A 24,750-nucleotide genomic window follows, 5' to 3' on the forward strand; every position below is an offset into this window, starting at 1 on the left:
TCAAATAATGGATGCCACTTCTGTGCAATTTTGTATATTTTGTACAAATGTGCTCACATGCAAGTACTGTGTGTCCTTGGGCAAACCTACATTATTGCAGCCCCAAACCGGCTCTTTAGAGAATCTACAATTAACTATTGTGTTTTTCAAATGAACCGTGTGTTCTGCCGCCTCTTTGTTTCTGCCCCTTTGAATTAATTGCCATTATTAACATCTCAAAACACTTTACCTCTGTCAGTGGTCACAACATGTGTGACATTTGGCTTCTAAAAATAAGACGCGTGACCTGTTAATGGACTAATGGAAATGTGTAAAGCTGTTACTTCAAGATGATATTCTTCAAGCTCTAATACTTTTACTGTTACTTCAACTACCAGATTTCACTAGTACTAATAGAGCAGATATTTCCACCCTTAACCCAAAACGCTTTAATTGTGCAAATACAGAAAAAAAGTTTAATAATATATATTTTTTTTATGTGCACTATGAACTGCATCCTAAAGAACAATTTGAAAACAAATATACATTTGGAACACTAATCATAAGTGTTTGCTGTCAGAAATCTATATATATATATATATATATATATATATATATATATATATATATATATATATATATATATATATATATATATATATATATATATATATATATTCCCACTCACATCATGCAGCCCTAAACAAAAATCAGTTTTCCTAACATACCGCCCAAATAGTGTAAAATCTCTTGAATACAAACATGTTAATAGTTACTACAGTCCACCATTTTCCAATATCCTGTTTCCTCATGTATTTATCCTGCCACCTGTTGTCTCTAATCCTCCAAAAAAGAGCTAAAGGGCTTTGCTGTGTGTGTTTGTGATGTGATCTGTGGTCTGTGTTGCAGGTTGTGTGAGGTGCTTAATCTGGACCCCCGGCATGTCCTGATTGCAGAGGTAATCTTCACCAACATTGGAGGAGCGGCCACAGCTGTTGGAGACCCACCCAACGTCATCATTGTATCCAACCAGGACCTGCGCAGACAAGTACGCACTCAACTAGCTGAATTAAGAGCTTCATTGGATTTTAACAGGGAATTAATTTTGGGCTTAAAATCCACGAATAATGCAGTATATTGAAAGATCTGACCAAGATGGTCTAATTAGACATAATATGCCTGTGTAATCCCTCAGTCGTCCAGGTAGGATCTAGCCTGATTCATCAGTCGGTTTCACTTTGTAGAAACCTTCTGACTTTGCAGCATTAGCATTTGTTTGCTCGACAGTAGGCGTGCACTTTTTAAAATTTAACCAATTGTTGCTATTTGGCCGTGAAGTATGTAATGCACCGCTAACAGGGCTAACTGTTGTATTGAGCTTTTCCCAAATTCCGTAGGAAGAAGGGCAATAACGTCTTTCCTCTTGATAAAATTCACCAAACATTCTCTTTGTTTCAGCTTTAAATCATCAATCTCTAGAATCGTTAACAACACAGAATGTATGGTTCTTCGCTGATTGCCCGAACTCGCACTTCCAGGGTTCTTGCAAACCATCTAGTGTATTTCGATTCCTGACCTAGTCGCTGGAGAGAAATGAAACTGAGCGAAGGCACTAGGTGGCACCAGCCTGGCTAGGTAGGATCCATAACAAAATTCAAATTCAATTCTGTCAAGTGAACAATAACGTAAACATGTTTTTTTTGTCCAGTTCACAGAATTAAATTTTTATTTTGCTATATTCTCAAAACACAATTATATGTAAAATTCAAAGTTTCTGTGTAGACTCTGCACACCTGACTGGGCGACAGGTACGCTGGAGGAGAGGCACTTAGCTGTTTTCAAGAAACCTCCTGCACACTGTCTCACTCCTGGTTTTCTTTTATTGATATGGTGTTACGGTCCCTTAGAGGAAGGCTAAAACAAAATTTAAAGTTGAAAAACGGAGTAGCCAACTATATTATAATCTATACATATACCAGCACATATTATAGTATATTTGGTCTGTTCAAAAAAGGTGCAACATATTTCTATACCAATTTTTCTGCACGCATGATAGCAAATTAGCCCATTAGTATTTTTTAACACACAAATGTTCACTAACAATTTTGAGATAAGTGACTAGTAAAATAGTCCAACAATATGGCAAGCAATGATGCAGTTGTTCTGTTTATGTTGAATCCCTTTTGCCCTTCAAAGACATTTAATGAATCCACAGTTCTTTTGTATTACTGAGTACCACTCTGTAGAAGCATGTTATATTTCAAAGATTCAAAATGCTCTCTTATGAGGACTGGACATTGTTATAGTAATTTACCATCAAAGCACATAATAAGTTAAGAGTTAAATGACCGGTCTGCTCTAAATAATATATTCATATGTGGGAACATTTCATTACAGTAATTTGCATAGTATATTATGTGTGTTTCCTCAGTAGCATATTTAGGGGCATACCATAACTGCACAAGTCATGGTCTTATTGATGTTTGAGCAAAGTGATAAATGGATGAGGACATAGCGGCAAAGAACAGATTTATGTTCCTGCTTTAAATAATCATAAATCATAGAAGTGAACACAGTGTGCACTCTTTTTCCAGCTCTCTGACTGCTGGAGCTACACCTTAATAACTGATTAATCCTTATTATTTGAATGATATTTGGATCAGAATATATCTATCATTGGAGTAGCTTGTTAGCTTTCTTTATAGTGCATAGTTGTTCTAGGGGTTTTATTTTAATTTGTCATGCTGTCCTTACCCTTAGTTTCAGAATCCACTCTCCTGACACATATACTGTTCAACACCTGTGACTTATCTTCATGTTTAAACCTGTTTTTTGCCTGTTTGGACAAGAACTAGGACCTGACTAAGCCACTGACATAATACAGTTACACAGTGAGATCAACCTGTTAACTAAGAGTAATTTTCAATCATTTTATTAAATTATATAGATTCGATTGTACAACATCCTTGATTTTTCAGTACAGCTGCTGGTGACCTCACTATTGATCATGGTCACGGTGCATTTTTATACATTCTTTATACATGTTTTATTCATGCGTTTATTTTTTGCTCATGACCGTGGAATACTAACACAGAAAGAAACCAATACATTTTACTATACTTACTACTCACTTATACTTCTGGCTTCTGTCACTCTGTATTTTAAAGGTGTATTAAAGGAAATTAAAATATTGTGTGATTATTTTATCTTTTAGAAACACGTTTGGTCTTGTAACTAAAACTCATTTGGTTGGGTAGTTAAAGTTAGAAAGACCCTTCAACATAAATACTTCTGTTCCCTTTTGCTTGTTAATTTTGTCTGGAAGTAATTTTGTCTGAAAGTGACCAAAGCAGGTGAATATGGATGTAAATCAGATCAAGCAGTTGGCTTTCAGACCTCTTTCTCTCCTTAGAATATACCACACCTTGTATTGTTTTAACTCCACATGTACATCCTGCTCAGGAAAGCCAACAGGAGCACATCTGGCCACACCTCAGCAGGAGGTTCTCACTTTGAAATGTATGTCCTCTTGTCCTCCCAGTGAATATAAACTTGGTGCTTGTATCATTTGGGGTCTGACGTCTGGGGGACATGCTGCTGGTTGTTCTGTTGGACCAATTTCTTGCCAGAAATAAACTCTGCGTCTTTGCTTCAACATTCATCAGTTTCTACAAAAATAGTCTTTTTCCATAACAGCATTGTGTAACTTTTTTGGCAGAAGGGCCGTCTAATGTTTTTCTCCATGGAGATGTTACTGCTTTGTCTGAGATGTTTTACAGTATGACCTCAACCCTTCCTATCATCATGGAGACCAAACCGGGGAAAGTTATTGATCAGATCTGTGGAGTCTTCCTATCCTTCCTATCATCATGGAGACCAAACCGGGGAAAGTTATTGATCAGATCTGTGGAGTCACAGTCAGAATGCTTGCTTTTTTGAGCAATAAAAGCACCTGTATTTGAATAAATGTAAGGCAGATCTGTTCAATGTCATACTGTGGAACATTCCAAACAATGAATGAATAGAAACAAGAAGGTGACAGACCCACTACCGAAAAGTTACACAATGCACCTTTGACATATCTAATTAAGCCCTTCAGATCAGATGGTTATAATGATGGCGCATCTCAGTAGCACACTTGACCTTTCCCTCTTGGTCGAGTGTGGGGTCTTCACAGTGACGTTTGGCCCTGAGCAGCAGTAGTCTCCTCTGGTTCAGTCTGCACTCCCTCGGTGTCCCTCGGTGTCCCTCTGTGTCCCGTTTGTCTTGGCTCAGTTCCCCAGTGACAGAGCCACGGGGGAACCAGAGCTCGTCCACTCATGTCTGGCTTCTGATAAGGACAGCCTGTGAGAGCATGCATGGCTAGCTTGGATCATTTGCATACTCAGTTGTTTGTGTCAGGGGGATTTTGAGGTGAAATCCACAGAGAGGAAGTAAATAGAGCATCATTTTAGAGTTAATTTATCACTTTTAAAAGTAACATATGTTTAACTCCTATTTACATGTTTTTACATAGTATTTACACTTAAAAATAAAACTCACATTTCATTTTACCAATGTAACTCTCCCGTGCTTGAAACTGTAATTCCGCACTTGAGCAGTGTTCTTTGCCATTTTTAATGCTTTTATTCTAAAGTCTTGCATACTTGAATACTTTTTTCAGTAATTTTTACTTCTGCTTAAGTCATTTTACACATGAAGTGTTTTTTAAATTAACGGCACTGGCCCTTATCTCACTGTCCTTGTAACAAAGTTTGATCTGTGAAGTACATTGTGATACATACAAAATCATCTCATGGATGGTATGATTTCTGTTGTGATAACTTTCTCTGGTGACTGAATGTTTTACAAAGACCCACTGGTATTAGCTCCAAATGAAGGCAAAACCAGAATCACAATTAATTAACAGAGAAAATCATTTTAAAAGACAAATATCACATTTATTACTAATGAACTTGACCTTTCAGAACAGTACAGAACAGTAGATGATCTTATTTGGGGTTATCATTTTTTTATATTCATGATCTCTTGTATATTCTTTTCTTAAAGTAATATAAATTAAAGTAATTCATAAAGGCAAACAAAGTGTGTTTCAGTTTGTCTCTTTCACAGAACAGTAAATGTACAAAATATTGTAGGCTATAACATATTTTTCTCTTTTTGTAGGGGATAGATTTTGCCAGTTTCACTGGTTACATGTTTCTGGGAATCTGCCTGGTGCTGTTGACCTCATTCCCATTTCTAAGGATGCTGTACTGGAACAAAAAGCTTTATAACAAGGAGTCCATTGAAATAGTCGGTGAGTATGTCAAGAGCCAGTGAATCACTTCTACACCACAGTAAATTATGTCTAGAGTGGAGGTGTTATTCACTTGGACAAACAACTTCATTTCATTTCGTAAATCACCAGCTGAGTTTTAGATAACGTCAGAACATTACATATGCATGAAATGATCACATGAGAGAAGCATTATTTACTAAATTATTAAATTATTGTAAATATTATATACATACAAATAAAATCTAAATCAAACTAAATACATTAACCAGAACCTTGTACCTTGTCAATAATTTCTGTTTAAATCATGGTAGCATGTAACTTTACAGCGATCTGTCTAGCTTCCTTATCTCATGTTTTAACTCATGGCTGTTTAATTATTTAAATAACTATATAAGTGATTATACAAAATAGCTAAGCCTAGTTATTTATCCTAACACTAACCTTAACCCCAACCCAGTATAGACCCTAAATAATCCTAAAAACATGCATTACATTTTCTTGTTGGAATTGAACACAAATACAAGATGCCTGTTTTCATCATTATCCCAATTATAATGATATTACTGTATTATTAGTTAATTCTTAAGGACAAACCAGAAGTGATGACATTTTGATTTTCCACAACAACACATCTGTAAATATAGTGCTGAAGTGAAGACAGCTCTTCTCACTGTGTATGTAAGAAATTCACATGATGTTACTCCTGTTCTTCTCCGCCTGCTTGATCTTCTGACCTTATTCTATTCTAACTAACTCATGTGCGGATTTTGTACACCATGTATGATGTATATGTCTGTCAGATTTGAGTTACCTTTTTTATCATTTTTTTGTAATGATTATTTTGTATGTTTTCTTTATTATTGCATATTGAGTTACCTTTTTTGCATAAAATCATATCTTTAGCATTCAATATGGTGTACTTGTTTAGTGGATTGGACACGCTCACCTTTTTGTGTTGCATTTTCCTTTGACATTGACTATTGATTATTTAAACTTTTAAACTTGCGACAGTCAATTTTGTGACAATCGGGTTAAGGGGTTAAGTTTTAATTCATATTTATACCTAATAGTATCAATTTATTTGTACCTTTTTGCCCTGTATGTTTCATCACAATCCTGGATATGGATCTAGCATCAAGAAGGGCATTTAATACAAAATCTATAAAAAAAAAGAATGCCTGTTAGCCATTTGATTAGCTATGGTCATGTTAAGAATTTTTTTTTTTTTTTCAGTTTAGTTTGATAAAAATAAGTAAATAAACTGACACAAGTGCCTCTATATTGACACACTTTTTAACCAAGCATTTATACTGTGTCAAATGATAACTTCTCATACTGGCATGACCCCCCTTAAGAGGAATAATTCAATCTGAGACCTTCCTTCATGATGTTTGTCTACAGCAGGCCACCATAGACTCTGCCTGGTCCCACACAGATTTGATATTCTATTTCTAAGCTCCTTCATTGGGACTTTCCAGCTCTTCACGCTGAGCTCACTTTATCAGCTCAATCTTGGCTGATGCAATTGTGACATTTGCTCAGAAGATGTTTTTTTCCTCTTACTAAGTGTCACCCGGCAGCCTCTCTGGAAAGCATCTCCTGACATGTTTTTTCTTGCAGTGTTTCTGAGCTTGTATTTCCTTGGTCAGTGCTCCCCTCAGTCAGCTGTGTTATTCCCTGCATGAGGTTTACAGTGACATGGACTAAGGAAAGATGAACCTTAGATTGACCCCAGCAGTCTGACAAAGCTAAATGCCCACCTGTGTAATAAAAAAAAAAACAAAACACAGTTCTGTTCACAAAATCTCATAAAACAACAAGGAACAATAATGTAGTTTTATTGGTGGGTTTGGGATTTGAAGCAGGTCTACACATAACAAGACCACATCAAGCTAGGAGCCCACTCACAGTTTTGGAAATGGTCCTACTCAACCCCCTCTGTTTCAATACAACACTTACCAACACTTTTATATTTCTTGTTGTTGAATCTACTGTATGTACATTGATTTGACCTGCACTCTTTAAAATCTCATGTTTGTTAATGTGCCCTCTGCCTGCAGAACTAAAGCATGAGATCCTGGTTTGGAGACAGACTGCCCAGCGCATTAACCCTGCGAGTCGAGAGGAGACCGCTGTCAAATGTCTCCTGATGCAAAAAGTTCTCAATCTGGAAAGTCTACTTCGCAAACTGATGAAAACTTTTCAGAGGTGAGCAGAAGAAGGAAATAACTGCTTAGTGACAGGGAGAGTGCTTTTACCTTTTTATATAGCCCTGTTACACAACCACTTGTGATAGCAAAGTACTAATTTTGTAGGACTTGCATAAGGTAAAGCAGCAGCCATTTTAGGAATATATAGCCCCTCTTAAAATCCTAAAACTTTAACTTAAATTAAACTCAAAGAATTTACCCCAATGTTTTGTAATAATTGTATGAATATGCATTGTATATTATTTATTAAGCAGGATAATGATAATACTAACAGAATGTAATAGTTCATTGGCATTGACCATAACATTTCAGTTTAGTTTTGTTTAGTTTTTATTTGAAGGGACAGTGTTCAGAGACAAGCTCATAAAAACAGATTATAGCTAAATGAGTAATTTCCATCTGTAGTCCCTGATTATTTTCTGCAGTGTCATTATGAAATAATTTAGAAACTCAAAGTCAAACTTTTCAAGACCAAATCATTAGGATGTAGCAATAACTGAAATATGGTGATATCTTATCGTCAAAAGTCTCACAATAATATCGTGGGCTGTCACAATATATTGAATTACAAGTTCCTTTGCTTAAATGCATACCAAAATTGTGTCAAGGTATTTTAAAAGCAAGAAAGTTACTGATCTACAATTATATCAGCCTCTTCAGAATATTGCAATAAATATCGTACTGTTCGCTGCATATTGTGATAACATTGTACCGAGAGATTTGGATATTGTTATATCCCTACAAATCATTATATTAATGTGTGTGTGTGTGTGTTTTTGTTCAGTTTTATTATTGAAATATATACTCAACATATCTTTCTGGCAGACAAATCTCTCAGGAAGACAAAAACTGGGAGCAGAACATACAGGAGCTGCAAAAGAAGGTACAGCCGTCTAACCCCTCCCTCACCCCAGCCCCACCGCCACAGGTCCAGATCTTATCGTAATAATGAAATTCTTTGAAAGTTCACTTAAGACAAATGTAGTGATACAATCACTGTTCCCGCTCACTCTCTAATAAAACACATATCTGTTTCAGCACAAAATCACAGACAAAGTGCTGCTGGTGAAGTGCATCTCAGTCCTGAGTGTGGTCATCTTCATGTTCTTCCTCAACTCATTTGTTCCAAGCATTCATCTGGATCTGGGTAAGCCTCACACATGGCAGATACCTCGTAGCTGATGTTATTAACCTTCCCTGGTGTGTGAAGCTAACTGAAAACACTATTATGTCAGAAACAGAGCCTAAACAGAACCATGAATACTCATACTGATCACATAATCAAAATCAAATCAAAATAATTAATATTTATATCTATATTGCAGTTTTAAATACTTTACTTACTGAATGAAATACATTGGTGAATATTTGATGTATTTGTTGTCCATTGATAAGTTGTAAGTGTAGTTTTTTTTTTGTTTCAGCCCCTCATCAAAAACAAACTATTGTCTCGGATGTGAATCCAGACATGTATTCAGAGCTATTCGTTCTAGATTTGGAGACAGCTTTGTTCATTAAATGATTGAACATCTATATATATATATATATATATATATATATATATATATATATATATATATATATATATATATATATATATATATATATATAAAAATCTCATGGATGGTTTTTTGTTACCAGTGTAGATTTATTTGGCCTTGTAACAATACTTCCAAATGCTACATCACATAATTTCAGTAATGTTTCCCTGTGGTCTCTCATTACTGCTATTATTTTGACACAGTCTTCTGGCACTTATAGCTTCTGTCATGTAATTATGAGAATTGCTTCCTCTGTCCTTGTGTGTGGATGGGGCCAAATAATGGCTCAGTAGCAAAGGCCATCCGCAAATTACATGGAGACGACATTTGGACACGTCACGTCCATTCATGTGGTTTCGCTGGATAATAACTCAGTTTAAATCTTCTTTTGGGAGAATTTGAAGGTTGAAATGTGACAAATTCTGATGCACATGCTAACACAAAAACATGGATGATGGATAAAATAAAAAGCAAAAAGACTGAATGTAGAAAATGGTTGTCATTTTCAGTCTTTATTTTTAGAAATAATTGGAGAATACTATCTACTAGTCTTACTTGTTATTGATTTATAAATATATTTCTGTAATTTATGACAAAGCGTATGCCTGGCAATTGAGAACTGCAGGTGTGTAGATCTATAGTTACTGTACTTTTACTCTCTTGCTTTGCTTTTGTCGTGTTGAGTGTATCAGGTGAGTGACCCGGACACTATCTCATTAACAAGAACATAAGAGCCTGGATTTAAGATGGCCAACGTCACAGTAGTTCTGTCACTTATGCAGCTGCCACAGAGTCCACTCAGTGCTAAACATGTACAGTTAATTAGACTGGGGTGAGCACACTCAGACACTTATTAAATTGAAATAACCCTTCAGCAGTCTTCTTTAGTCCCAGTGGAGAGGGGGAGGGCTGTCCACATCATAAAATAGACATAATATAGTCTACGTTTACCTGTGTTTATAATGTACCCTCATTAAAATGTCATTAACTACAAACCAATTTAATTGGACCTGATAGATGGAAGGAGTTTTAAGATGGAAATAGATAAAATCAATCAATCTTGGATGAGGAAATTATGTATTACCATAAGTATAAGGAGGCATATTGTTATTTTGTCATATTATCTTAACATATTTTACATTCATATACATACTTATAGTAATTAGAGTTACTAGATTCTCCTTATGGAAGCACTGAATTTCCTTTTTACAAATTACATTTTAATACAATAATTAGTATCTGAAAGCGAGTGCCATGTCACACATAAAGTCAGCATTTTTATTTCAGTAGGAATCCAAGTCAAGCTTCATGGTCCAGCTAATGGAATAATAATGTCTGTGTTATCACTACATCAGTACCAAATAGATTATACCATTTCTCCATTTTCTCATTTCCTCCTTAAATTGAAAGCCAGACTGTCCTAAATTAATTTTCTACGGGACATGAGTTGAGTTGAGTTTTTATTTTGTACATGAATAGATATGTTTTTGTCCTCTCCAGGGTGGATTGCAGTCTTGGGGGCTCTGTGGCTCTTGGTACTGGCCGATATTCAGGATTTTGAGATCATCCTTCACCGAGTGGAGTGGGCTACACTGCTGTTCTTCGCAGGCTTGTTTGTTTTAATGGAGGTAATGCATTTCGATGTGTTAGCTGAAAGCATTCACAGAATATATGTTCTGTTTAGGAAGATAGTTACTTCAATGATAGTTACTTCAATGTTCAAAGTTCAATGAAAGTATAAGAAATAATGGTAACACTTTATTTTATGGTGCACTTATTAACATAAATTTGTATTTATTCATCCCTTATTAATGTCTAATTCCCATAAGCTTAGACATTTACAGACACTTTTCTATTAATACACTCCTTATTACTGCTTATTAGTATGATATTAGGCCATTTTTGTTCATGAATTATGATTCTAATAAGCTTTTAGTAATAAGCCTGCTGTTAAGGACTAGTAGAATTAAGTCATTAAGCTCACAAATATGTTCCCCATTCTAAAGTGATGTTTTTATCAGTTAATATATGACGAATTTGACACAAATTGAGTTGAATATGGTCCCTGTTCTAAAGCAGACTCTCCTTCACACTTAATTCCTCTATTGTGACATGCATATTAATAGTTCATATATGAATATATGAACTTAATGACTTAATTCATGGCTAGTTGGAATCTATTAGATTCTAATAGAGAGTGTTTTATTACATAAGAGTAAGCTAAATTTAGTACAAATACGTAAAAACAAAATTTCTTGTGCTACTAGTCCTTAATAACACTCTTATTACCAAAAGCGTATTAGAATCATAATTCATGAACAAATGTGGCTTAGTATCATAATAAGCAGTAATAAGGAGTGTATTAATAGGAAAGTCTTTGTAAACGTCTAAGTAATAGTAGAATAAGTTCATGGGGAATTAGACATTAATACGGGATTAATAAATACTAATATATGACAAATTAACCCTCTACAACTACGTTAATTAGCAGGTAGTTAGATGTTATTAAGTGCACCCTAAAATAAAGTGTTACTTTAATAACACAAACAATTCATGGATAGCAATATTATATTTACAAAAGCTCATTTGCACATCTGCAGATTTTCACAACCCTTACAAATAAGACAAAACAAAAGGTTTTTAATCATTTCAATTCTCACAATCCCATGAATTGTGAGGCTGTTATGTTTTAATAATTTTGGCTTATTTGGTGATAATGACCATTAGTAAATACTTATCATAATTTTACAAATTTCTGTTCTTTATGTTTAAACATTCATTTAACAAAACGAGGAAGTAAAATTAAAACCTTGAACAAAATTGTCAAAACAAATTCAACTAGGCAAGATTGTAGCAAAAAATATAATTGACATTTTTACATTTTTTAAAATACTTTTTATTTATTGGGTTTTTCAAGTTTTGTGTAATAAACAGCAAACAAACAAATACAACAAATACAAAGTTTGGGATGCTATTTCCCTGCAATAAGGATGATGAAGGGTGAATCAAGTCTCTTTTTGTTTATATTTCAACCATTTTGTCAAGCATTTAATGAAGATATGTCCTTTGAGTCATAGAAAAAAATCAGTCGTTACATGGATTATATTTCTTCTATAATGTGTAGCCACTGATTGACTGACGGTGGGTCCTTTGTAAGCCAGCCTTTTGTTATTTCTTTTTTGATGCCAATGTCAGAATCTTAAAAAGGTATCTGTCTGCTTTTTCGATCACCTTTCCAGGAAGAAGGCCTAAAAAAATATCTTTGGGTCCTTGGGGACAACATAAGTCAAGATCGTATCTCTTTTTCCAAACACATTGTCCCTGAATGATTTTAATTATGTACATGTCCAAAAAATATGAGAGTGATTGGTGTTTGAGTGGCCCCACAGTCTAACCTGCCATATGGGCTTAAGTACAGAGGCAAGTGTAAGGTTTGTCTCAATCATCAATATACAGTACGTCTAGGTCTTACATAACATGATTGAATTATGTTTCTCTAAATACAAATGTAAATTGTTGTATTATTTGGCTAATCACAGTGTTTAATGGTGTCTTCTCACGCTGCAGGCTTTAGCACAGCTGCAGCTTATCGACTACATCGGAGAACAGACCGCGCTGCTCATAAAAGTAAGTCTTGTCGCTCTTTGTACTTTGCCACTTCGCTCTAGATGCTAATTGGGCACAGGTGACGCCATCTTACATTTCATGCATATCAAACCTTCAGGGCGCGCTGCGTGGAATTCAATTATTTTGTTTACATCTGATTCTTGTCACCGGTTGCTTGAAGAGCCTGGGATAATTTTCTCCCATACACTTGGCCGGGTGTTTCATGCAAGCGAGGCATTTCTTAGCAGCACTAATATAGGGATGTCAGTTTTCGCCAAGTCCCTGGGATGTTATGCGGTTGGTAATGGGAGCTGGCAGGTGGTGTTTTGTTAGTGGTTCTGACCCCCAAACACTGGACTCCATGCTGGGCCCAACCTTCTCCCACTGTCAAATCTGAAGACATTGAACAAAAGTACTTATCCTGTAGACTGCTTTATCCCAGCAAAAAATATAAAGATATATATAAATGTATCTAACGTGCTTTAATTCAAACACCTTAAATTCATCAATTCTTATTTTTGTCATATTCAAAATTAAATTATCTTGTCAGTGGAGTTACAAAACTGGATGAAGTGAGGCAAAAATTTAAAATGGAAATCTGTCCTGAAACTAATCCATCAATGTTACTGTCAGAACCAAGGACAGTGAGCACTGTCAGGGACCCTTTTCCAGATCTTAATCAGAGGTACATAGCTGAAGGATTGTGCATATTTTCAGTAGTTTTGGAAACATGAGCAGCCAGATAATTTGCATGTAGATAACAGTCAAACTTCACATAGAAACACCCAAAAAGAGGGCCTTTGTTCCTGTTTACTCACATTTAATTTAATTTCACATCTGTTAATTTATCAATAATCAGCTATACCGAGTTAGTTTTATTTAGTCTTTGTTTAGTTAAGCTAATCACAATACACACAATTAACTTGAAATATTTTATTTTAGTGATCTGACGTTCTGTATTGAGGCTTTGAAGTGTGTGTCGAGTAGGGGAGGGGGCGTTTCCGCGATGTGCGAATCGAGGCTTGCTTCATTTAGGGGAGGAGCTGAAAATGCCATCCAAAGCCTTGCTGCCTGGCTGTGCCACGTGACTGATTCAGGAAGTGGTTCGGATTTTGCCTCGATTTCTATATTCATCATTTCCAAATAACCATTTTCCAAACTGCCAGTATACATATATACACACACACACAGTACACTGCCATCACTACAATATACATGTTTTGCATACTTCTTTATTTTGCTGACAGTTGTGTTCACAGGCTTTCTGCAAAATGTCACACACTTCAAATTCATGCCAACTGATATTTTTGCATCCATTAGATGTCCCACTAGAGCAAATCAAGCTTCAAGAAGCTTTGTCCTGGAGTTAACCAATTGGATGAAAGGCTTCAATGCTTCATGAAGCTTCATCTGCCCATCTCTAGTTTCAGATACTCACCTACTTATCTGTTACTCCACATGGTCTGGAGACAAAAGAGGGGACGTGCCCTTGGACGGACATATTTAAAGTCTGTGGGGGGAGGTTTTGGGCTAGACCATGTGGAGGGGAGGATCGGTTTCAGTTCTCTTTTGTTTTATGGATTTTGTTTGTTTGATTTGCATATTTCAGTGTTTATAGTTTATGTTAAGCACTTGTATGTAAAGGGGACTTAGGCCTTTGTAACAAACTGAACAGTTCACTTTAGAGACATGTAAAGTGGCCATCAGAGCTAACTGGTACTTCCTGTGGGGGAACTATAATTTCAGTGCAGTTCAGCCTTTCAGGGATTCACCTCAGTGTAGCCGTGTATGGTTGACATTAGATACAGATTTTGCAAAGGTTTAGCCTCCTGTAGTTTCACATTCACACCGGGTTAGCACTCTGGAGCAGCACTGGACATAATTGTTGTATTTAATACGAATCAGAAGTGTGCTGAGGGGGCGTGAGTGTCTATAAAGAAGCACTTATCTGATGCCACTTTTATCTGTGCTCTCAGGCTGTGCCAGAGGACCAAAGACTGGCCATCGCCATCATCCTGGTCATGTGGGTCTCTGCTCTGGCCTCTTCTCTCATTGACAACATCCCCTTCACTGCGACCATGGTGAGAGCTGCATGTCTGATGACTCTGTTACACACTGACTTTATCAGTTTCACACAAAAAAGCCATCAAGTTTTAATGAAACAAGAATTGGCTGGTTACAAATAGTTTGCTCTCTGCCAATTTCACTGATAAGAAGGTCTATAGAACCAAGGGATTTTTAATGAAACTGAGTAAAATCAGATTTTGTTGCTTCTAAAATTGTAATATAGCTTATAAGTGTTGAGTTTTGTAAATGCTTGTGTGCTCATATTATGCATACCCTTGTTAACCATATAATAATAGTACATAATAGCATAAAAACTAATACTCTTTGTGTATATGTATTTTTACACAGATCCCAGTCCTAATAAACCTCAGTCAGGATGCAGACGTGAACCTGCCCGTGAAGCCTCTCATATTCGCTTTGGCCATGGGAGCCTGTCTTGGAGGTAGGTCTTTTGTTTTCACTTACCACTGCGTTGATGGTTGAATAAAGACTTTATACTGTTATAAAAAAGACAATCCTTTTAGATTTCTTGACACCACACCAGAACTTTCACAGTTTATAAATGTGTGCATCCTTCAACAAATCAGTCACACATTCATTTATTGTGACTGAGGTTGGCAGTGTGGTTGAAGTGTCTGGCCAAATGACACATTGCAGATGGGGCATCAGGCCATTGTCATTCTGTTAGAGGATAACCTCGTTTATATACTTGAATGAGGTTTGAACCTGAACTCCTCTGGTTGGTGGCTGTACAGTTAACCCACTGCACCACCTTGTTTCACCACTAGAAAACAATGCCCAGTTATATCTACTATCATATCTAATTTCCTTTTTGCTCATATTTGAATGGATTACTTTTGAAAACTGTCTCAAGCACAGCTGTACTCTGGTCCTCAGCAGTTCAAAACTAGATTTTAACAGCCTGCAATTTTAATTAAAAGAGACATATTACTCAAAATTAACCTTTCGGAGTTTTTGATCATATTATAATGGCTTACCCTCATGATTAGCTTACTCAGAGTTGTATTTTGAATGATTCATGCATGTCTGAGTAATCCTTTTATGGTAGTCCTAGTAGTACTCCAATATTATAAGGTGGAGTTTCAAAAGTGCAGCCTCTACTGTGGTCCTGGTTGGCTGGTGGTCTGCCTTTAGTGCCTTTAGTGGTTTTGTTTGTGTGATTGGCGAACAGAGAGAGTGAGGAGAGCTGTCAGAGTATTTTACCGTAATCATCAGTGCCCTGACAGCTCTTATCGATCCTCTGTATGAAGTGACACAGCCCAGCCCTATCCCCAAACTGACACCTTTAGAAATGAGAGCGCTATTGACTTTTAGGATGGATACGCGCCATAACTGTCACCCGCCTGCCCGCACTAGATTAAAAATACTAAAAGTTTATACTGAAAGAGTTTACAAGCCTGAGAAATGTTGATAGTATTATGGGTTGTGGCACTATAATGAAAAATTGCATATTTCCTAGTTTATGTGTGTGAACTTGTGTCAGGTCAACATTGGTTGAATGTGTGTGCTATGTTCCAGTGTCCTGTTGTTATAGTTTATATGATTTATATGATATTGCTGAACAGATTCCCACATGACTCCTCCCTTTTCACCACTTTACCTTGATAAGATGTGTAGGCTGTTTTCATGGTCCTATATTTAACATTTTTATATTCTCGCTATAAATACAGAATACTTCTGTTCAAAATAGATTATTATGATGTAACAGTAGCTATTCTCCACTGTTGCGCTCTTGCCCAAGGACTCCCTTGTTTCTATGTGAAGGATATAAACAGGTGTCAATCACAGGTCCAAGCTCCACCCCCTGTTAACTCACACATTTATGTAAGTTTTTCTCTGTTCATGCCCATTTCAAAAAGTGTTCACCATCAAGTGTGGCCCAGGACAACTAATGATCAAGGAATTAAACACATTTAAGGTGAACTATATAACTTTGTTGGTGGATAGGCCACCACTTGCTTGTTTCAATGTTATTGATATGCCTGGAATGTTCCACAGTCAAACATATCTATTTCCGTAGAGACAACCGATTGATGCCACCATGCCAAGTTGCAGGTTTTCTCTAGCAATTGAGCACCTGCAATAGAATAAATGCAAGATTTATATTTAATGCAATACTGGGGAACATTCCAGGCAGTGGTAACTCTCCATGGAGGCGTACAGGTGACGGGCAATCACAACAAAAGTGACATAGTGCAAGTGCACCTTATCATGTTTGGTTTGTCTTTGTCATTGGTTGTAGATTGGTCAGTGTTTGGTGTGTCATATAATGTACTGTACGGAATAGGTCACAATGTAATCAGTCCATTTTTCATGTATCTGTTTTGTCTTGTAGGAAATGGTACATTGATAGGAGCTTCGGCCAATGTTGTGTGTGCTGGCATCGCTGAGCAGCATGGATATGGGTTTTCATTTATGGAGTTCTTCAAGTAAGTCCACTATACTCTCTCAAACAACACTAGAATCTGCACTGCATCTACAGCATGTCAAACAGACAATTACAGCACAGTTTGGAGACACTGTCATGACTATCATATGTTTTCAGTGGAAGGCAACAGTGTGCTCAGCACTTGACATGTATTGCTAAATATACTGATGTATCTGTAGTCTCCATTAAGGTGATTGATTGAAACTCACTTTTTGTTACTAAAATGGTTTTGTACCATGTCCGGTGTCCTAATGTTCGTCATGGATCAATAAAGTTTGTCTCAAGATGCACTTGAGCATAGACCTGGTTTGGGCCTGTTTGTGGCCTGGTTTATTTGTCCAACTTAGTCCCATTTTTGGTGTGGTGTGCAATGCGACTTTGAGTGTCTGGATAACTGCTATATAAGACTAATTATAGATTAGACTTATTATTGAGTGCATGTCTAGTAAAATTTACCATCTTTTTCAACTCGTACGGCAGTGGTCACTTCGCTGCTAGGTCTGAGCTCTTGTGGTCTTTCATATTTGCTTGTGAGAATCTGGAATATGTATATATGTATTTGTTTGGTAATGTTCATGTGATGGTTCATTTAGTGGAACAGTGTTTCCAGTTTTCTTGTTAATGGATGTTTACTCTTAATTTCTCAGAAAAAAAAGTGTAATAGCAATATTTTAACTAAAGAAAAAATTTAGACTGCAATAAGTCATGCAATCACAGCTATATTAGATCTTTCCGGTGCATTTTCAAACAAGTTATACTCTTAGGATCAACCTTTTTTGAGATAATAAAAGCTTACTTCCTTTTTATACTGTAGTCTAGGCTCCTTCAATAAGTACTTCAGGTGAACTAAAAATATCTTCTGACTGACAGCATATTGCTTGAATTGGATGGGATGAGCTTTTTGAACTCTGGTGCCCCCTCTCGCTCAGTCTGTAGTGGGTGTTTACAGTTGTCCATTGAAGTCGTGCTAGGGGTGACTCCTCTGAGGCTAATTGGCAGTGTGTGTCAAAGGTCACAGGTGTGCAGAGGGACAGGTAACACAACAAACAAGAAGCACAGAATGAAGGCTGCTGGGTATCACAGCACAATATAGAGAGCCCATGTGTGTAGAAATGTCAAGATAAATCAATTTTAAACATACCTGGAGTTGTGTTTTGTTCATTTACACATGTTTAACACACAAAACCTGCATATTTAGGCTGGATATTTTGCTGGTGATTATCTGTATAATCATTTAATGTAGGAAGATGATCTAGTACTGCTATGCCCTTACAGTGCAGGTCTACAGCAGCTTTTATATATCTGTTCCCAGTTTGGCTTTGAACACTATAGTAAGTACAATGCTCTGAAAAGTCACATTATGATTGTAAAAACAAAAGAGGACAAAAAGCTATCCTTTCCTGTTTTCTCTCTGTGCGGGAGTGCCATCCAACTCACAGATGAAGTAAAATATCTTGGGCATTATGTCACCAGTGATAAGAGAGACATGTAAAGGCAGCAGTGTAAGCTTTATGGCCAGGCCTATATCCTTCTCCGTAAGTTCTCCATGTGTAGTGATGTTAAAATTGCACTTTTTAAATGTTTCTGCTCACCTTTGTATACTGCACATCTTTGGCGCAACTACAAGGAAAAGAGTTTGCAGTCTGACAGTGATCTGTAATGACTGATATCTGTAATGAATGAGAATATTACTGAAAGTGCTGAGGTTCTGTAGTGCCAGTGAGATGTTTGTAAATTGTGGTGTGAGACCCTGTGTTGTCACAGTCAGATGTTTTATTTATTTATATGTAGAGCCATGAATATGAGCAGTCAAATCATTCAAGCTCTAGTGTGACCTGTGAGGAGCTCTGTCAGATTCACCTCTAAGCTGTGGAGACACTGGCGGTCTTGTCTGTATACATTATAACATGCACTATATTTACATTTTTTATTCTTACTATTTTTTTTTTTAAATACTATGAACCAGATATTCAGATATTCTGTTCAAACAGAACAGAAGCAGTTCCTCCTTGTGATGTCATGTGATAATACAGGCATTCCACTGTGTTTTTAAACTTCATATGCCTTCTCTTGAATCATTTGGATGAAGAAAAGGTAAAAGGAGCTGTTAACTTAAAATCTACCGCTTCATGACATCACAAGGTGGTAGAGAGTATTTTGAGCTTTGGAGATGTAGACAGACTAATAATCCACTGTTACTCAAACATGTGTGAATGAAACAAAACACAACTCCAGGTATGTTTTTGAAGAGGCAACATTCTACACTGCAAAAAACTAAATCTAGTTAAGTTGACTTGAATTAAGAAAGTTTTTACATGATTTGAGTAAATTTCACTTGACAAGTAAAATTATCTGCCAATGGAACAAGACTGTTTGTACTTAAAATATGAAAACATATCCTGCTACACTTAAAATAAGAAAAACAACAACTTTTTCCACTTAAAATAAGAAACAAAATCAATTGTTGCTTGAATTAAGAAAAACGCACTTATCCCGCTGGTAGATAATTTTATTTTATAAGTTGAACTGACTAAAATAAAGTAAAATGTTCTTAATTTACGTAATTTTAACTTACCTAGATATTGGGGTTTTTTTGCAGTCTAACTTGGCTTAAAGCTCACAAGAATCAATTTTGCATTTATCCCATTGATGTCACCATATATTTTAATCATTTAATAATCCAATTTCACATTTAAAACGGAACTGTTTTGTCATTGTATTTTTTTGATTATTTGAAAAAGTATACTATTTAACACTGTACAAGCTGTAATTAAAATATTGTCCATGTATTTTTCTTTTCATAGCTCAAACAATAAGTAAGAACTTTTAAATAAACACACAGGATAAACATGTTTTGCACAAAATTTGTCACTTTTGCTTGTTTTTATGGAGTGCCTGCCTCAGCCTTTGCCTGAAATGTTCCACAGTGCATCATTAAACTGCAACAAAGAGAAGCAGGTCAAATCTGTGGAGAGGCCGCTCACAAATTAATGCATGCATAAACAATATTAACAATAAAAACCTCTGTAATGTAGTAAAATACAAGTTAGATATGTTTAATGCCATACTGTGCAGCATGCCAGCCAATGCAAAAGCATTTCCACGGAAACAATCACTTTAAGAGCAGGGACTTCAACCTATACTATATATTTCTTTACATCACAATATGAATGTGCACAATTTCTGTCTCCAGAGATGGAACCCATTGTTCTGAGCCTTAGTCTTCTTCACCGCATACAGAGTTTTTAAAAATTCTGCATTAAGTATGCCACATCAGGTGAGCAACCCAGAGGACATGGAAAAGTCAAAAAAGTGTGACTGAAATGTATAATAAAAACTCCCTTCAATCATCAAATTAACTCTTCTGGTTTCCTGAGAAGTGATTTTCATCTAGTTTATTGTCAGCAGTCAATAAGGAATAAAAAACAGACCACAAACTGATAAAAATTATCAAAAATCTGAAAGGTAAAAGCGATTTTGAGTGGCAAATCTTTCGTGCCGTAATCACTCACCTTATTATAGTCAAAGGCAGTGGTGGCGTGTGGAGAAAATGTGCCTAGAGCTAACAATGTCCTCCGGTGTTTTTAGGACCACAGGAATTGAAGTCAGAGCTGGGGAGGTTAAAATAGACTGTAGAAATGTTTAATATACAAAGGTTCAGATACTGATAAGGAAAAATATGAGCTGAAGTTAGGACTTTGAGTGACTTAAGTCCAGCTTTATGTGGAAAGTGAAAGAGAAAGTCCTTGAAAGGAGTCACACTACCACTTAGAGCCACGTATTAGTACTAAAAAACAGTTTAAAGAAATGCAACCTTAAATTCTACCATCTTAAAAGAGTACAAAATATAATAACTACATGTTTAATAGTCTTGATAAAGCATAAACAAAAGTGTAATGAATAATGAACAAATTTAAGTTTTAAGAAAGTTTAAGAATTGTTCAGGTTTTGTAACAACTTAATTAATACCCTGTCCCTAACCCTGTGGTGGGCCATTAGGGCCTGCAAGGCCTTCTCTGCTGGCCTAAAAAAATATCTGAATCACAGACTGATGTTAATTATATTATTTAAAAATTCCAAATGGTCTGTCCGCTTCCTTTCATAGCTTTTCTGATGGTCGTGCTGCTTCCAGACATGTATTTCCATATTGAAGCATTTGACCAATCACATTTCAGCCATCATTTCTTGCTAGGCAGGATCAAAGTCAAAGAATTCTGCCTGAGGCCTTCACAATCCGTTCTGCAGGCCCTTGAACACAAAATAAGTGTCAATGAAACTATTGCTTCAACCAATCAGATTTTGAGTTGGTGTCAGCAGGGCCTTCCAGCAGGCGTACAACAATATCATTGTATTCAGAGCCCTTGATTGGATAGTCAGAGAAGCGCACCAGTCAAAGCAGCAAACTGTATCTGTAACAGGCTATGTGAATCAAAATTATTATTACTATTATTACTGGTTACAGGAGGCATCTATCTGTAATGCAACGGCTTTTTATACTGTATTTCTGTAGAAGATGGCTTTTACAATCATAAAATAGTTATTGAGGAGTGGATTGTTTCAGATGGAGCTCTACTGAAGGCCCAGGTGTGAAATGCATGGTCCGCCACTGCCCTAACCCTTTATTTAAGTAGTAGTAGTGTACTGTAGTACTATATTGATGTTAGTGTCATATAAGCCCATATTGCAACACCTATTATTATTAGTATCTGTTATTGGCAAGAGATATTTTTTAATGTGATGAGCAAAGCTCTACTTGTTCATAGTTGTTGAATAGTTGTTGAATTTCACAGCTTGCAGTTTTTAGCCTACAAGGAGTTAAATGCAAAAAAAAATTCAAATTAAAAAAAAAACATTGTGCCCATTTTCTGTCTGTTCTCTATGACGATGCATGTAAGTTGTCATTGAACTGAGCAGGTCATGCTTTGTCCCACAGTTCAACTTCCCATTCATTTTATCTGAAGAGAGTCTTTGAGATTACATCAGGACTTTTCAAAGAGCCTCAGTCATTTGCAATTAGCCATGAGATTGCAAAGCATGATGGGAACTTTTGCACAAGGTGAAGCTATATCCTGCCCCGTGTCTCTCTGAGCTCCACCTGTTTCCAAAATATTGTCATTATTACTCAGCACAAAAAGGATTTAACTGTATTTACCCAAGTTGACCTACAATAGATAACAGTGTTGACATGGACTAATTCATTTGCATTGCAGACTTTGGTAAATTATAACCAACAAACGGGAACAAAGAGATTTTATGTCCTGTAATCACCAACAGAGTTTAAATTGGGGAATTAAAAAAGGTATATTTGAGTCTGAATTGGGCAACTAATCTCTACTGTTGGCTTGATTTTACTTAACACTTGTAAATTTGTCAGTAGTTTCATATGATATTTAAAGATCCCATATTACACTATAAACATACCCAGAGTTGTGTTTTGATGTATTCACACATGTTTAATGCACAAATCCTGCATATTTAGGCTGAGTTCTTCTCTTAAATGGAAAACACACTGTTTCAACTTGTGATAATACAAGAAGTACTTCATTGTGTTTTTAAACACCATACACTTTCATTAGAATGATTCTAGTACAGGGGTCTCCAACCTGTAGCTCGTTAGTTATCAGTTTCTCTCCACCCCCTTCCAAGTAGCTCGCCAATGGATTTCTGAATTCTGTGTATTGTGCTGAATAAGTAAAATATAATTACCATTGTAAATGTATCATTTTGATGCCTAAATGCGCACTAATAAATGGATAATGGTTTATGTTTCTTAGGCATCTAACTGTTCCCTATCTAAGGCTAGCCGTGGCTCTTATATTTACTCAAAGTCTTTGTGACTGCTTAAATTAGAAGCTCTCTAGCATTTATGATTTGTAAAGGAGCCCACCAGAGGAAAAAGGTTGGAGACCCCTGTTCTAGTAGAATCATTTATATAATTTCAACCCTGGCCAGTCTCTACTAAACAAAAGGTAAAATGTAGCTGTTAACTTGAAAACTACCACTACATGACATCACAAGGTGGAACAGAGCATTCTGAGTTTTGGAGATGCTGACAGACTAATAATACAGATTACACAAACGTGTGAATGAAAGAAAACACAACAGGTATGGTTTTGTTGAGGTCACAGCAATATAAAATGGCTTAAAGCTGACAAGAGTCAATATAGGACCTTTAACAATCATAACAATGAAGCTTAAACCTGAGATGGCGGGCAGAAGAATTTGCATCATAAATCATGTTAGGATATATAGCAAAAAGTACCTGTAATAAAAAGCTGTATATAAAATACAACAGTTAAGATAATGTTATCCATATTGCTATTTCTAACTATAAAGTTATAAAACAGTGCTATTATTCAGTGTCATGAGTTTGTGTGTTGTTATTAAATGCAGTAGCACAGCTACAAGATAAATCTTTCATTTTGTGGAGCCAATTGCAAACAAAAGACAAATATATATATATATATATACAAAAACATCCAAAACAGTGCCCCCAAGGTGACCTATGAAACTGTGTACTTCTATGATCCAAACAGTCTGTGAGTCTATTCTGGTCCAGGAGTTTCCTACAGTCCCCATCTGCGTCTTGTATTTACTGTAGTTGTATAGATTGTGTTCAGAGTGGTGGGGACAGTCTCAGTAGGAGCTGTTTGCACTGATTCAAATCGATAAAGTCACCGCTGCGTCTTTCTCAAGCTCCACAAGGCCTGCTGTCCAACCTTAGTCTGAAGTTCTGTTCTGACCAGTGCAGCAGAGGAAAATAGCAAGATCATTTTAGTCAAGATGTTCACATTTCCTAACAGAATCTTTAGAATAAAAATAAGCTTGTAGAGTTGACTTATGACTATGATATATACTACTGGTTAACTACTGAACTATTATTACCAATAGTAGATTTTAGTTTTTGCAGATACATCATTCACTCAAATAAAAGTAAAAAACAATCAGCCATCCAGTGAAAAGTGTAAAAGTTTAATTACACTTTGTTCAAAGGAGACAGTTTTATGCTATAAAAAGAAAGAAGCTGATTGGTTAAATCTAAATCTTGCTTTTCTGTTTAGTGTAACATTCTTGCATTCAGTACATTTCCATCATAACAAAGTACATGAATAATACAAAGAAATTATATTACAATCTTTCTATGAGTCGATACATTATTAGATTAGATTATAATTAGAGAAAAAGTAGAAAATCATATACTAACCCAGGGGTCTCAGACTCGCGGCCCGGGGGCCAACTGCGGCCCGCGGAAGGATTTTTTGCGGCCCTCCACTTGATTCCAAAGAATAATGTCAGTGCGGCCCGCGGTAGATGTACGCACAATCCCATCCCCCGACCGCGGGCCGCACTGACAGATGAACCTGCAATCGGTGCCCATACAGATTCACAACAGATTATTAACGCAGTTTACATCCCAAAACTCAATTTACAGCAGTTATGAAGCAACGAGTCTAAGTGGATCTGTTAATACAAGTACACGTGCACATACGGCGTCACCGAAGAACCAAAACAAACCACACATGGTGGTACACGTGTGCGCACTTCACTTTACGCTCCCACAACCACAGCATCAGAGCGCAGAGGAGGCGCTGACGCAATTCCCCTGTTCATAAGTAT

At 36.3% G+C, this 24,750-nt stretch overlaps 1 protein-coding gene across 1 annotated transcript in view; it reads left to right on the forward strand.

The window, feature by feature from the left end:
- Nucleotides 1-24,750, forward strand: part of oca2 (oculocutaneous albinism II) — a 47,282-nt gene that overhangs the window by 16,863 nt on the left and 5,669 nt on the right. Inside the window, exons 14-23 of the mRNA XM_020918905.2 lie at nt 889-1,027; nt 5,146-5,278; nt 7,321-7,468; nt 8,296-8,353; nt 8,509-8,617; nt 10,512-10,639; nt 12,579-12,638; nt 14,594-14,698; nt 15,033-15,126; nt 17,041-17,134. Of these exons, the coding sequence (XP_020774564.1) occupies nt 889-1,027; nt 5,146-5,278; nt 7,321-7,468; nt 8,296-8,353; nt 8,509-8,617; nt 10,512-10,639; nt 12,579-12,638; nt 14,594-14,698; nt 15,033-15,126; nt 17,041-17,134 (1,068 nt within the window). The remainder of the gene's footprint in view (nt 1-888; nt 1,028-5,145; nt 5,279-7,320; nt 7,469-8,295; nt 8,354-8,508; nt 8,618-10,511; nt 10,640-12,578; nt 12,639-14,593; nt 14,699-15,032; nt 15,127-17,040; nt 17,135-24,750) is intronic.

This window comes from Boleophthalmus pectinirostris, unplaced genomic scaffold, assembly GCF_026225935.1.
Source record: "Boleophthalmus pectinirostris isolate CB_2022bp ecotype Guang Dong unplaced genomic scaffold, ASM2622593v1 HiC_scaffold_7, whole genome shotgun sequence".
Classification (NCBI taxonomy): domain Eukaryota; kingdom Metazoa; phylum Chordata; class Actinopteri; order Gobiiformes; family Gobiidae; genus Boleophthalmus; species Boleophthalmus pectinirostris.